The 14,979-nt window shown below is 40.8% G+C and overlaps 2 protein-coding genes across 5 annotated transcripts in view; both read left to right on the top strand.

Annotated features, from left to right (window-relative positions):
- The first annotated feature begins 267 nt into the window (after positions 1-267).
- Positions 268-14,979, top strand: part of CCDC88A (coiled-coil domain containing 88A) — a 122,892-nt gene continuing 108,180 nt past the window's right edge. For all 4 annotated transcript variants that reach the window (XM_032410959.1, XM_032410960.1, XM_032410961.1 and 1 more), the window contains exons 1-2: positions 268-1,239; positions 1,336-1,436. In XM_032410959.1, the coding sequence (XP_032266850.1) occupies positions 1,177-1,239; positions 1,336-1,436 (164 nt within the window). In that variant the 5' untranslated portion in view covers positions 268-1,176. The remainder of the gene's footprint in view (positions 1,240-1,335; positions 1,437-14,979) is intronic.
- On the top strand, positions 11,301-13,817 carry LOC116636292 (T-complex protein 1 subunit eta-like). The gene is given in 2 exon segments (XM_032410964.1): positions 11,301-12,259; positions 12,262-13,817. Coding segments are annotated over 2 exon segments (1,626 nt in total). The 5' UTR covers positions 11,301-11,451; the 3' UTR covers positions 13,080-13,817.

The following is a 14,979-nucleotide window of genomic DNA, read 5'->3' on the forward strand; positions in this document are numbered from 1 at the left end:
GCACTAGGGGAGGAAATAAACCATAATTAGGCATGAGCGACCGAGCAGACAGACCCCTTCCTCTGCCTTCCCCATCCCCGCCCCCCACGCCCTGGCAACAGTCCTGGGCTCGAGAGAGGCGCGGGTCACCGCAGCAGCTGCAGCGAGCGCGCGTCCACGCCCGCGCCCGCCGCCAAAATCTGGGCGGCGGCGGGGCCGGCCCGGGGGGCGCGCGCGCTCGGGAGCGCGCTCATGCAGCGGTTTTCTTCTCCCACAATCCAGAGGCTGCGGCGCGGGAGGGGCGGCGAGTCGGCGGAAGGATATGGGCGCGGAGGGAGAAGCGCGCTCCCTTTGACGGCGGGCTCGTGGCTCTGGTTGGCGGCGAGGAGCGGGGTGTGATGCGGCACTGCGGTTGGGAGGCCGTTACTCCGGCTCCTCCAGAGAGGGCGGAGGAGGAGGCTGGAGCGCGGCAGTGGTTTTGTGCCCGGGCTTCCCAGAGGCGCGCTGAAAAGGCTGCGGGGCTCAGGGAACTGGGGGGTTAGGGACACCCATTCAAGCCCCCACCCCCCGGGAGGGGAAGGGGGCTGGAGGCGAGGCTTGAGGGCGGCGGAGGGATGGTGTCTGCTCGGGGGGAAGGGGCGAGCCCTGCCTGTCGTTGGTGAGGGGCTGCGGGCAGGGGAGGCTCCGCGGATCGAAGCGGCTCCATGCCCACTGGTGGGTGGAACGTGTTGAACGGAACGCGGAGGTCGAGCCTGGCTGCCGCTCGGAACCCCTAACGTGGTATCTAACGAGGTATTTAATTTAGCCCACGTTAGGATTAATTCATTGCGGGCAGCTTCGCTGGTCTGGCTCCTTTAGGAGCTGGGCAACCTTGACGGGCTTTTTGTCTTGCTGCTCCAGCCCCCTTTCCCTTCCTCCTCCTCCAGATGCCTTTTCTCTGCCCCTCCTCGCCCGGTACAGACATTTCCAGCGCAAGCTGCCGCTCGTGGCTGCTGTCGAAGCCGTTTCTCGGGTTTTCGGCTCGTTCCCCTCTGGGGTGTTTTTTGAGGAAGGAGAGTTTTTCTCCCCTCCACGATGGGATTTTCTTCCTGTGCCAAAATGGACTTTCATTGATTTCTACTTACTTCAACGTTTAGTGATCCATTCCCTAGGCGTATTTTTGTGGTAGTTCCCTTTTTCAAATACATTATCTGTAAAATGGAGAACGAGATTTTTACTCCCCTTCTGGAGCAGTTTATGACCAGCCCCTTGGTCACTTGGGTAAGTAGGGTGTTATTTATTTTACATTTTGCTGCATTATTTGTGGCTGCGGAGATGGAGATGGGCGTTCGTGTCCTTATGATCATTCTGTTCTAGGTTAAAACGTTTGGACCTCTGGCTGCAGGAAATGGGACCAACCTGGATGAATATGTGGCTTTGGTGGATGGGGTATTCTTGAACCAGGTCATGCTCCAAATGTAAGTGTCCTTTTCCTCTTTTCTAGGTAACTTGTTTTCTTTGAAAAAGGTTATACTGAGAACTTGGAGACTTTATGTTTGAGGCTCCTAATTTGGTTCTTTGGCCAAAAGAATTCAGGTGGTTTAAGAATTGGACCTTGAGAGGGGTGATAGTCTTATGTGCCCACCAGCCCATTTATCACAACCTAATAATTATACCTGTTAAAATTGTGAAACTTTAATTTTTATTCTGCAAACCGTATATTGTCACTTATTGTCTTCAGTGCTGAAATCCAAACCACATTGTCTTCCAATAATTTGGTGAAAAGAGAGAGAATATGAGAATAGTTTCCTAAGGGGGAATAAAGCTTCTGCTGTGAAGTTATGTGTATTTGATGCAGAAATGTTTCTTATTAACCTCTGTGTCTAAAATTAGTAGCTCAAATTTTGAAACTGGTGAAATAATAACAGATTTCAGAAGAGAAAATTTCAAATAACAGTTCTGATTGGTGAGAACTGTTGCTGTAGCAAGTAATTTAACTGGGTACAGTAACTCAAGTCTGATGAGATTATTTTGTGAATTAACAGATTAATATTTAGGAGATCATTTTAAGGTTTTTTTTTTTTAAAGATTTTATTTATTTATTTGACAGAGAGAGACACAGCGAGAGAGGGAACACAAACAGGGGGAATGGGAGGGGAGGAAGCAGGCTTCCCGCGGAGCAGGGAGCCCGATGTGGGGCTCGATCCTAGGACCCTGGGATCATGACCTGAGCCGAAGGCAGACGCTTAACGACTGAGCCACCCAGGCGCCCTTTTTTAAGGTATTTTTAAGGGAGTTGTGAAATGCCAGTAACTGACATTTTGATGACAACTAAATAATGATTTAGTAGGAAAATCTTTGTCTTTTATGTTTGTGATATTGGGTTTGTATTAAGTAGGAAAGTTTTTTTAGGATGGGAATTGATATCAAAATCATAAGGGTAGCTAGATCAGTGAAATAAAAACCATTTTTATCATTATAGGTGTTGTAGCATACATGCATTCTAAGTACATCAGTGTAGGTTTTCTAAGTACAAGCTCTGAATGTTACGGTTGTGCTCAAAATAATGTGTATTTAACCTTCTGTCTCTTGAAAAGAATCTGATTACAAGAGTAGTTTGGAACTTTCAATTTCAAGGCATTCTTACCTTTTATATATGTGGGAATTTAGTGCATTATTAATAAATAATTGTTACTAAGGAATAAGTCTACTGTGAATAGGCTAATAAAGTATCATTTCTGTATTTTGTATGAAATTATGTTTCTTTTTAGATTTTTTATTTAGAAGATGTAGAAGTCAAATTCATAAATGTTCCAGGGGTAACTTCTCAGTCTGTGTGCTCGGAGATATTTGTAGTCTGTTTGCTGTTTTGATGTATGTGTTGATCCTACAGGGAAGTATTATACTGCTATATACTTTCTGAAGGTGTTTTATTTGTATAGGCACCCAAAGAAATATATATATTATCTAAATGTGTATATACATTTTTTTCTTTAAGAAAGGAAAAAGGAATGTAAACATTAATTATTTCCAGGGATAATAAATGTATTTTTGGCAGCTCTCCCCCAGAACTATTTTTTGTCTTTGAGATATCCCACTATTCCCTAAGCAAAATGGTAGAATAATTAAATTGACTTCTATTTTAGGGAACACACATGACAGGAAGGGTAGCTACTACAGTAGATACTCAGAATTTGTTCCCCTCTCTTGTTTTTAGACAGAAAATTTTGAAATTGTATTCTGAACCCTAAAAAAAAGGTGTTTTTACAAAATAAGAAAATACATTACTTTAGTTTTCCACTTCATTTATTTATTTTTAAAGCGGGTTTCATGCCCATGGTGTGAGTCTTGAACTCATGACCCTGAGATTGAGAGTCTCATGCTCTACTGACTGAGCCAGCCAGGCATCCCTTGTTTTCCACTTTAATGTTTTTTATTTGAATGATTCTTTTTCCAAAAAATACTTAGATTTTTTTGAGTCCTGAATAGTTAGCGGAGGTGCTAAAAACAGACACTTTAGCTTGTTTCCACTTTGAGTGCAGTTTTATATTTAAAAATACATATGTGTATTTTGAAAGTAATGGTGTTTCAAAATAGTGGTTGCCAGGGTTTTTTTTTTTTCTTTTTTTTTTTTTTTTGGTGGACTACTCCATTCCAAACCTCAAATCTGCTTCTGTTTTCAGTTCCACCTCTCAGTTTCTTTAAAAGTTTTTTCAATGTCCTAATTCTGTTCTGAATGACCTATATAAATTAAAGGGAAAGAAAATTAAGAAAAGAAGGAAGAAGTAGGCATTAGTTTTTTAAAAAATAATTTGCTAAAATAAGATAAATTTATTTTAATGAATTATTTACCTAATAGAGCAACAAAATATACATTGTTTTTAAAGCTATATTTTGCTAACTTTAAAATCATTAAGATTTCTGGGGCACCTGGGTGGCTCAGTTGTTAAGCGTCTGCCTTCGGCTCAGGTCATGATCCCAGGGTCCTGGGATCGAGCCCCGCATCGGGCTCCCTGCTCAGCGGGAAGCCTGCTTCTCCTTCTCCCACTCCCCCTGCTTGGGTTTCTGCTCACGCTATCTCTCTCTCTGTCAAATAAATAAATAAAATCTTCAAAAAAAACCAAACATTAAGATTTCTGTTAAGTACTTTACTCAAGTTAATGTTTGATTTAATGTACTCTATTAAATTGTCAGTTGAAACTGTACCCGGTAAGTTAAATTAAAAGTTGGACTTAATCTAAGTCATTTCTGACTTTGTTCTGATTTGTTTACAGAATTTGTGAGTGAGAACCCTTTCTAAATGAAACTGTATACTTTTCTTCATGTTTGTTTTGCTTGGAGTTCGTTGAGCTTCTTGGATCTGTGGGTTTGTAGTTTTTAACAAATTCAGAAAAATTTTGGCCATTATTTATTTAAAAAATACATATTTATAAAGAATATTTAACTGTGTGTGTGTGTGTATTTTTCCTGCCCCCACTTCCCTTTTGGAAGTCCAATTACATGTAAATCAGGCTGCTTGATGTTCACTGATGTTCTTTTCAGTCTTCTCTGTTTCATTTTAGATTATCTTGCTATGTCTCCAACTTCATTAATCTTTTTTCTATAATGTTTAATTTGCTGTTAATTGTGTCCAGCATATTTTTCATTTCAGACATTACAGTTTTATTCTAGAAATTCAGTCCTTTTTTATATCTCCCATTTCTATAGCTTTGATGCTTTGTCTTTTCTGTAGCTTCTTGAGCATATGGAATATAGTTATAACTAAATTAATGTTGATTTCTACTAATTCTGCCTGTATCATTTCTAGATTGGTTTTGATTGATTTTTCTCCTCATAAAGGATTGCGTTTTCTTGCTTTTGCATGCCTGGTAATTTTTGATTGGATGTTAGACATTTGGTATTTTACCTTGTTGGGTACTGGGTATTTTTGTATTTCATTAGGTATTCTTGAGCTTTGTTCTGGGATATAGTTAAATTACTTGGAAACAGTTTGATCTTTTCAGATCCTGCTTTTAAGTTGTATCAGGTAGTACCGCTTTGTCACTCTATTGGCAGAACCCTCTGAGTACTTTGGGTGGTGAAAACAGGAGCTATTCCTGGACCTTTGTGAAGCCTGGGTGGTGTTCCCTCTAATCCTTTTTGGTGGTTTTTTTCACTGTTCTTGGGTAGTTTCCGCACGTGTATGTACTAAAAGTACTCAGCGGAAGACTTGAGGGATACCCTCTGCAGATCTCTGGATTTTTTTGTGAACCTCTCTATTCTTAGGTACTCTACTTTGTATATGACAGTCACCTTGCTGTTTCTAGATTAAGTTCCATCTCACCTCAGGGAGGTCATTGCTCTACCTGGGTTCTCCATCTGTTGTATGGCCTAGGAACTCTTTCAAGGTAATAAGTTGGGGCAATTGAGGATTCATCTTGTATGTTTCCCACCTATCAAGGATCTACTGTCCTTTGTTGCCTGATGTCCATTGCCTTGAAAAACACTTAATATATTTTGTCCTTTTTTTCCAGTTGTTTCAGGCAAGAGGGTAAATTTGGTTCCTGATATTCCATCTTGGCCAAAGTAGAAATCTATTTATATACTTACAATTACACCTTTGGCCTGCCACTCTTGTACTCCTGCTTTCAGTTGTGACATAGAATTTTGTTATAGAAGGCTTATGGTAGAATTTTTTTTTCATCTACAGTGTTTACTAAAAGTAAGAATATTGATTAGTGTCTTTGGATTTGCCATTTTGGACCTTGTGTGCATTGACTTCTTCGTGCCAGTTTACCAGCTCTGCCTTATAATTTTGAAATCTGTTCACTTGGGATTCACTGCATTTTGAGATGAATCCTGGATTTCATTGAGTAGCTCTTTGAATCAAAGAATTTCTGTAAGAGCTTGTGACATGGCATCAGTCCTCTTTAATGGGAAGGGGAAGCTCTTTAGAGATTGGGAATGATGGGCCAGCTCTTCTGCATGCCACAGGGCATTTTTGTACTTCAACCAAATGAAATCTTTCTTTCTCAGTGCAAGTTATCAGACTTGGGCTTGGTGACAGTAGAAATAATCATTTCTCTGAGATGCCATGCAGTTCTGTATCCCATTTTGAATATTACTTGCTATGAAATTTTAAGTTTATAACATTGTGAATTTCATAATCCTAAAGTTTAAAAAGTATGTATTCATATTACCTAAGCAGTTGAAAATATGGATATATTAGGGTTTTAAATATTGAGAAAATTGTTAATGGTATCAGAACAATGATATGATTCAACCCCATTAGATAACTATAGAGATCTATACCGACCGTTACGATATACTTGTTATGGCTTTCTTTCTTTTAGAATCTTGATTTGGAAGGAACTTTAGAAGTCCTCTATTATGAAAATGATTTTTTAACTTAAAAAATTAACAATGACAAAAATTAAATGATGCATGGTCATGTAGATTCTCCTTAAGTATTTCCTGAGAGGCAGCTCCATAAAGTATACCTAAAAGAAGCCATTTGTCTAATAGAGGAAGTTGACTGAGAAGTGTTCCTTAGTTCTATGAATGTTTAAGATTCAAAAGTAAGGGCAGGTGGATGGGAGAGGGATAAAATAGATAAAGGGGATCAAGAGTACACTTACCTTGATGAGCACTGAGTAATGTATAGGATTGTTGAATCATTATATTGTATACCTGAAACTAATATAACACTGTATGTTAATTATACTTCAATTAAAAAAAGATTCAAAAGTAGATTGTGTTAACTTTATGACTGTAATGACCTTAAAATGACTTATAAAATATACGGGTTTCTTACCCAAGTATGGCATTGACTCTGAATTTTGTTATGGGCATCTCAGATTTTCTCATTGGACTTCATATTTTTTGTTTAGTTTATTGTTTTTGTTTTTTGCTTCTTTAAAAACACACTTAGGATATAGTCATAATTGCTGTCTTATTACCAAGTTTTGTGATTTATCTTCCAAATATTTCTTAGATGCATCCCTGACTTTTGAATTAATGGGGTAGCCCTGACTGGTCTTACTTTTGGGCTTGCCCCTCTTCAAGTTTCTTCTCATCTGTGATCATATGTGCTTCTGTAAGACTCTAAATGTGTTTTGATGATAGCATTTATCTCACTGGATTACAGCTCTTGGTATGTCTGATTCCACTAACTAACCTGAAGTCATGGACTGTATCTTTCATCTTTATTCCTAGCATAGTGCTTGACATACAGTAGGTACTTGATATACTTCTGTTGAATATATGAATAATGGAGAGAGAATGTGGTAAAGTAGAATAAATTTGGGCTTTGAGTCAGACAGACTTTAAGTCAGACAGGGTTTAATTCTCACTATGCTACTTATTAGTGTATGACCTTAAACAATTTACTTAGTATTTCCAAATCTCAGTTCTTACATCTGTTGGATGAAAGATAATGTTTTCTTCCTGGAGTAGATTTAATCTCTAATAAGGCACAGATAGTATCTATTTTCTGTTTTGTTGACCACTATATCCCCGGTGTTGGTTGCTGTCATTAGAATTATCATTTGCTAAGCCATACCTACCTATTTCTGTTTCTTCAAACAAATCATGATCATTCACAGCTTAGTTTTGCATAATTTCTGTTGGTGTCACCTCTATATAGCTGTATGATCGTTAGTAAGTTACTTCTCAGTTTTTTCATTTATAATTAGGATAAAAAGAATCACAGGGTTATGAGAATCAACTAGGATAATTTGTGCACAGTGCTTAGCAAAAAGCAAGATTAAATTATTGTTAGCTATTGATCTTTGTTTTATTTCTATTATAATCATTTTTCCGTACACTGCCCTTTCCCCTTTTTTTTGCCTAGCAAGTTTTTACTGATTCTTTAACACCCTCTGAAGTCTCTTGGCATAGTTAGTTGCTTTCTCCCCTATCATCCCATATCTGTCTTTACCAAATTGTGTTAAAGTGCTACAGCTACTAGATAGTTAGCATTTAGAGGCTAGAGATTTTTGTTATGTATCACCAGCACCTAGCATAGATTTGGCATGTCACAAGTTTTTATTAAATGTCAAAGGAGTGAACGAAACATTTTATAATTTTATTAACTTTTAAAATTTTGAGAACTCTAGTTTTAGTATTGTAGAATTTAGTTTGTTTTACCTTTTTTTTTTTAAAGAGAGAATGAGAGAGAGTGTGAGCAAGTGTAAGTTAGCATGACTGTGGTGGTGAAGGACAGAGGGAAAGGGAGAGAATCTCCAGCAGACCCTCCCTGAGCAAGGAGCTGGCTCGATCCCCAATCCCATGACCCTGAGATCATGACTGGAGCTGAAACCAAGAGTTGGACGCTTCATCAACTGAGCCACCCAAGCTCCCCTAGTTTGTCTTCTATTTCTCTTCTTTTGTTCTTTCTCCGTCTCGTTATTTAATTACCTTTATTGAATATTTTCCCCACCTATGTTATGTCTAGCCTGAGTTGAGGTTGTAAGACCAAGTCATAGTACACGCTTTTATATGGTATTAGAATATACAGTGACTGGGGTGCCTGGGTGGCTCAGTTGCTTAAGTGTCTGCCTTCGGCTCAGGTCATGATCTTGAGGCCTGGGATTGAGCCCCACATCGGGCTCCCTGCTCAGTGGAGAGTCTGCTTCTCCCTCGGCCTCCCCCGACTTGTGCTCATTCTCTCTCTCAAATAAATAAATAAAATCTTTAAAAAAAGAGAATATACAGTGACTTCAGTTTGGTTTCCAGTAATGTTACTGATGATGTCCAACGTATTGAGATTTTTTTTCCCACAGCCTTATATTGGACTGATGTCTTTAAGAGCAGTCCATTGTGATTGTCTAATTCTCAGATTCATATCTAGTTAACCTATAAAAAGTGATAAGAGAACAAAAAGTAGCTACATATGGGAGTATTTTTTAATTTTTTAACTGAAAATTTTCTCTATAACATGTATTAATATGGGAAACTCATAAAGGAACAGCAATTCTTTTTTATTTTTATTTTTTAATTTTTAATTTTATTATTTTTTTTAAGTAATTTCTCCACCCAATGTGGGGCTTGAACTCAATCCCAAGATCAAGTGGGACACTCTACCAACTGAGCCAGCCAGGTGGCCCAAGGAACATCAGTTCTCAACTACACTCTTTCAGAACACCAATTGACCTTCTTTTAGGATTTGTGAAACAGATTGGTCCCACCCTAAGCATAATGTTTCAATATTTAAAAATGATATTTGAGATTTTAGCTGATATTAAGAGATGTCTGTCTAACACTTAATTTAGTCATTACCAAGCTAACTACTTTTAGAGAGTTGCTGTGGTATAGAGGAAGAAACTACCTTGAAAGTTATAAATTTAATTCCTGGATCAGGATGGTTGGTGGAGCAGTCAAAACACAACATTTGTTGATTAGTTTACTGTATTACGTGGATGTGGTTTGTGGCACCCCCAAAACATTTACAATAGCAAGATCAAAGATCACTGATCACAGATCATCGTAAATACTATAATAATGAAAAGTTTGAAATATTGCAAGAATTACCAAAATGTGACACACAGACAGAAAGTGAGCAAATGCTGGGGCGTCTGGGTGGCTCAGTCATTAAGCGTCTGCCTTCAGCTCAGGTCATGATCCCAGGGTCCTGGGATCGAGCCCCGCATCGGGCTCCCTGCTCAGCGGGCTCCCTGCTCAGCTTCTCCCTCTCCCACTCCCCCTGCTTGTATTCCCTCTCGCTGTGTCTCTTTCTGTCAAATAAATAAATAAAATCTTAAAAAAAAAAAAAGTGAGCAAATGGTGTTGGAGAAATAGTGCCAATAGACTTGATTAACAGAAGATTTTCATAAACCTTCCATTTGTAAAAAACGTAATTATCTACAACGTTCAGTAAAGTGAAGTGCAATAAAAAGAGGTAACATCTGATTTTATTCCTGTGCTATCTTAGCTCTATTTTGCTAGTTCAATATTTAATAAAACTAAGTTGATGAAACTCATCAGCTTTATTCTGACATTTGTGAGACTCAGGGCAAGCATTCATTTACCACAATAGGCCTAAATATTTAAAGATTATAAACCAGGCTAATGAATTGTTGGCTATGTTCTGATCTTTTATCTTGAAAAATATACCTTCATAGTGACTTAAAAGGAAAGATTCAAATTTAGAATTTATAGAATTGAGAATTCAGGTATTCAGTTTCACATCAGAATGTTGTGGAGCCCAACCTCCTCCCCACATCCCTAGCTCTAACACCACAGACAGGTCTCATTGCATGCCTGTGGACATCATGCATGCATGCCCAAGATCCAAGCTCTTCCAAACAGCAGTCCTTGGCACAGGGGTATATACATCTGTAGCATAGTCCATCCTCAGGACAGACCTAGGAAAGATTCCTGTGCAAGCCTTGTAATTGGGTTAGAGATACTTGGGCAAGAAATTCCAGAGTTCCAGGTGAATACAGTGCCATCTAGAAGGGGAAGTATATGGGTATATCCTGTTGTTTCCATGGATTCTTTGCCCAGCGGTGAAGGGCGTGGCCTGAGGAGGGCCAGAGTGGGTCTAGGGGCTGAGATCTGTTTTGCCAGGATCTAAATACAGTACTCAGTGAGAAGGCTGAAGGGATGGTTCCATCAAAGATCAGTTTAGTCATTGAGTAGTTTCTGAGTGCTCACTATATCACAGGCTATCTGCTAGAAGCTGGGGATATGATGCTGAATAAGGTATGATCTTTGCTCACTAATAAGGGGGACAACATGCAAATAAATTGCAGTGTGATACATGTGCTATATAGTGGAATTATGTTCTTGAAATAATGTTGGCACAAAGAGGAAGAGGGAAAATTTGAACTAGGGCATGAAAGTTGAATAGGACCAATTTGGTAAGTTGGAATCAGAAGCATGGGAGTAGGAGGAAAATGGCATAAAAAGAGGCATAAATATGTGACTAAAAATAGTAGAATCAAATAACTATAGGTTATTTTGTATAGCCGAAGCAGAGATCATATGCTTCTTTTTTTTTTTTTAAGATTTCATTTATTTATTTGACAGATAGAGAGAGAACGTGCAAGTAGGCAGAGCTGCAGGCAGAGGGAGAGAGAGAAGCAGACTCCCTGCCAAGCTGGGGGAGCCTGATGTGGGGCTCGACCCCGGGATCACAACCCGAGCCGAAGGCAGCCACCCAACCGACTGAGCCACCCAGGCACCCCGAGATTATATGCTTCTTGCACATAGGAGATGAGTTTGAAGAGGTGGGGATTGGGAGACTGTCCTTAGATACCATGTTAAGAAGATTGGATTTTTTTCCTGTAGAGACATGTGTTACTTCAGATTCTCTCTGGAGAAACAGAACTACCAAGGGGTGTGTGTGTGTGTGTGTGCATGTGTGTATACAGAGAGAGAGAGAGAGATTTATTTTAAGGAATTGGCTCATGAGATTGTGGAGGATTGGCTAGTTTAAAAACTGCTGGGGGCTGGGCCGCCTGGACGCGGAGAAGACAGGAGGAGTAGCGAGCCACTGAATAAGCTTCCAAAATGACGCCCACACCAGTTATCCTGTGGAAAGAGGGGACCAGTAGCTCCCAAGGCATCCCCCAGCTTGTAAGTAACATCAGTGCCTGCCAGGTGATCGTGGAGGCTGTAGGAACCACCCTGAGCCCTCATGGCATGGACAAGCTGATGGTAGATGGCCAAGGCAAAGCAATAATTTCTAATGATGGGGCCACAATTCTGAAACTCCTTGATGTTGTCCATCCTGCAGCAAAGACTTTAGTGGACATTGCCAAATCCCAAGATGCTGAGGTCAGTGATGGTACCACCTCAGTGACCTTCCTGGCTGCAGAGTTTCTGAAGCAAGTGAAACCCTATGTGGAGGAAGGTTTGCACCCACAGATCATCTGAGCTTTCCGCACTGCCACCCAGTTGGCAGTTAACAAGATCAAAGAGGCTATGACCGTGAAGAAGGAAGATAAAGTGGAGCAGAGGAAGCTGCTGGAGAAGTGTGCCATGACCACTCTGAGCGCCAAGCTGATTTCCCAGCAGAAAGCCTTCTTCGCTAAGATGGTGGTGGATGCAGTGATAATGCTGGGCGATTTGTTGCAGCTTAAAATGATTGGAATCAAGAAGGTGCAAGGTGGTGTCCTAGAGGAGTCCCAGCTGGTAGCTGGCATCGCATTCAAGAAGACTTTCTCTTATGCTGGGTTTGAAATGCAACCCAAAAAGTACAATAATCCAATGATTGCCCTTTTAAATGTTGAGCTTGAGCTGAAAGCTGAGAAAGATAATGCTGAAATCAGAGTCCACATGGTTGAGGATTATCAGGCAATTGTTGATGCTGAATGGAACATTATGACAAGTTAGAGAGGATACATCATTTTGGAGCCAAAGTCGTCTTGTCCAAACTCCCCGTCGGGGATGTGGCCACCCAGTACTTTGTCGACAGGGACATGTTCTGTGCTGGCCGAGTGCTGGAGGAGGATCTGAAGAGGACGATGATGGCCTGCAGAGGCTCCATCCAAACGAGTGTGAATGCTCTGTCATCAGATGTGCTGGGCCGCTGCCAGGTCTTTGAAGAGACCCAGATTGGAGGCGAGAGGTACAATTTCTTCACTAGCTGCCCCAAGGCCAAGACTTGCGCTATCATCCTTCATGGTGGTGCTGAGCGGTTTATGGAGGAGACAGAGCGGTCCCTGCATGACGCCATCATGATTGCCAGGAGGGCCATCAAGAACGATTCAGTGGTGGCTGGTGGCGGGGCCGTTGAGATGGAGCTCTCCAAGTACCTGCGGGATTACTCAAGGACCATTCCAGGAAAACAGCAGCTGTTGATTGGGGCATATGCCAAGGCCTTGGAAATTATCCCACGCCAGCTGTGTGACAATGCTGGCTTTGATGCCACAAACATCCTCAACAAGCTGCAGGCGTGGCATGCCCAGGGGGGCATGTGGTACGGAGTGGACATCAACAACGAGGACATTGCTGACAACTTCGAGGCCTTCGTGTGGGAGCCAGCCATGGTGCGCATCAGTGCCCTGACCACAGCCTCTCAGGCTGCCTGCCTTATCATGTCAGTAGATGAAACCATCAAAAACCCTCTCTCAACAGTGGATGCTCCCCCAGCTGCGGGCCGTGGCTGTGGCCGGGGCTGGGGCCGCCCTCATTGAGAGGCACCCTGCCCCTCACGTGAGTGGCTGGCAGGCTGGCTGCAGGGTGTGCTTACTCTCCCTGTATTGGTCCATTGGTATTACGAGGAAAGGGTAGTAATTGACCCACTCTGTTCTCACTGGAGGTTATTCAAATAAATGTAAGACTTAGGAAAAAAACAAACAAACTGATGGGGCAGGGTAGCAGGCTGGCAGGCTGGAGACTCAGGGAATTGCATTGAGTTCAAAGGCAGCGTGCTAGAAGGAGGTCAGCCTTTGTTCCAATAACACCTTCAAATGATTGGATGAAGCCCCCTGACATTATGGAGGGTAATCTGCTTTACTCAAAGTCTATTGATTAATGTGTTCATCTTATCCAAAGAAACACCTTCGTAGAACATCCAGAATAATATTTGACCAAATATCTATGCACTATGGTCCATCAAAGTTGACACAAAATTAAACATCATAACTAGTGTTCCTTAAGCTAGGTCCACAGATATTTTGGGGGGGGGTCTGTGGTAATTTAGGAATTTTAATTTTGTGTTTTCATTTCAGTAATTTAAATTCTTTTTCGAGAGGTGCTAATAAAATTCTTTTGCAATGATAATTCACAATTGAGAGATTTTTTTTTTTCATAGAATAAGACTAGTTTCTTAAGTCACTTTCTCATACTGGGTCTTTGGACTCTTAGGATATCTGTAGAATAATCCACAGAGATTCTTTTTTTCTTTTTTTTTTAAAGATTTTATTTATTTGTCAGGGAGAGCACAAGCAGGGGGAGCAGCAGGCAGAAGGAGAAGCAGGCTCCCCGCTGAGCAAGGAGCCTGATGTGGGACTCGATCCCAGGACCCAGGGACCATGACCTGAGCCAAAGGCAGACGCTTAACTGACTGAGCCACCCAGGCGTCCCAAATCTTCAGATTCTTGATAATTTTGTTTTTTAAAAAGGTGTCACTACCTTACTCCAGCTTGAAAAACAGTATAATATAGGCTACCCAAATCATAAAAGGAATTGAAACAGATAGCATTTGCATTTTAGAAGGATTTAATTTGGTGCTTAGAGGGGCCAGAATAGAGATAGAAACAGCATTGATATTGAAGTGATATGGAAGAGAGATAGCATGGAAATAATGGGATTTGGTTACCAATTTGTTATGAAGAATGAGAAAGGGATTACTGGGATGACTACTTTTTACTTGGGTAAGGAGCAGATGGTAGTGCCCTTAGTAAGACATTACAGGAGGATGAAACTTGGAGGGGAGGGGAAGTGTAGAAAATAAGTTCTGAGTTAGTTTTGGAGTGTCTGGTGAACAGTGAGAAATATCTTGTGGGCAGGTGGATATACATAGGCTTGGTGCTCAGGGAAAAGTCTAGAATAGAGAGAGAGAGGGAATTTGCTTTTAAGTTTGTGATAGAAAAAGACATGGGTGTCAGAAAAAAAGTACAGAAGGGGCCAATGATAGATCCTAGGAAACAGCAACACAGCAACATTAAAAGGCTGGAAATTTGAGGAAAGTAGGAAAATTCACAAGGCTGCTGGGAGGAAATCACAAAGGGAGTCAGTTAAAGATGAATGCAAGTATTGTCATGTAAGGTTGATGGCTAATTTGAGATTTGGAAAGTACGTGTTTGTAGTGGAGCCAATCAGCATAGTTGAATAACTTATCCAATGATGCTTAGCTGCTCAGAAACTGACAAAAAGATCTGTAGAGTTTACTCAGAACTGGGGATAGAAATAGGGCTATCCAGGTGAACAGTTGAAATGAATAGAGTGTGAACATTAAAATGAGGAGGAAAGCAGGTGTCATCAGGAGAAGGCTGATAGACTGGAGGTCACAGTAGGATGAAGGAAGAGTAGGATTAGAAGAAGTTGAGAAAGGGTGGAATAGGAGGTTGAAGTCAGAGGGGACTTTCAGAA

This window comes from Phoca vitulina, unplaced genomic scaffold (assembly GCF_004348235.1).
Source record: "Phoca vitulina isolate PV1807 unplaced genomic scaffold, GSC_HSeal_1.0 scaffold12, whole genome shotgun sequence".
Lineage (NCBI taxonomy): Eukaryota > Metazoa > Chordata > Mammalia > Carnivora > Phocidae > Phoca > Phoca vitulina.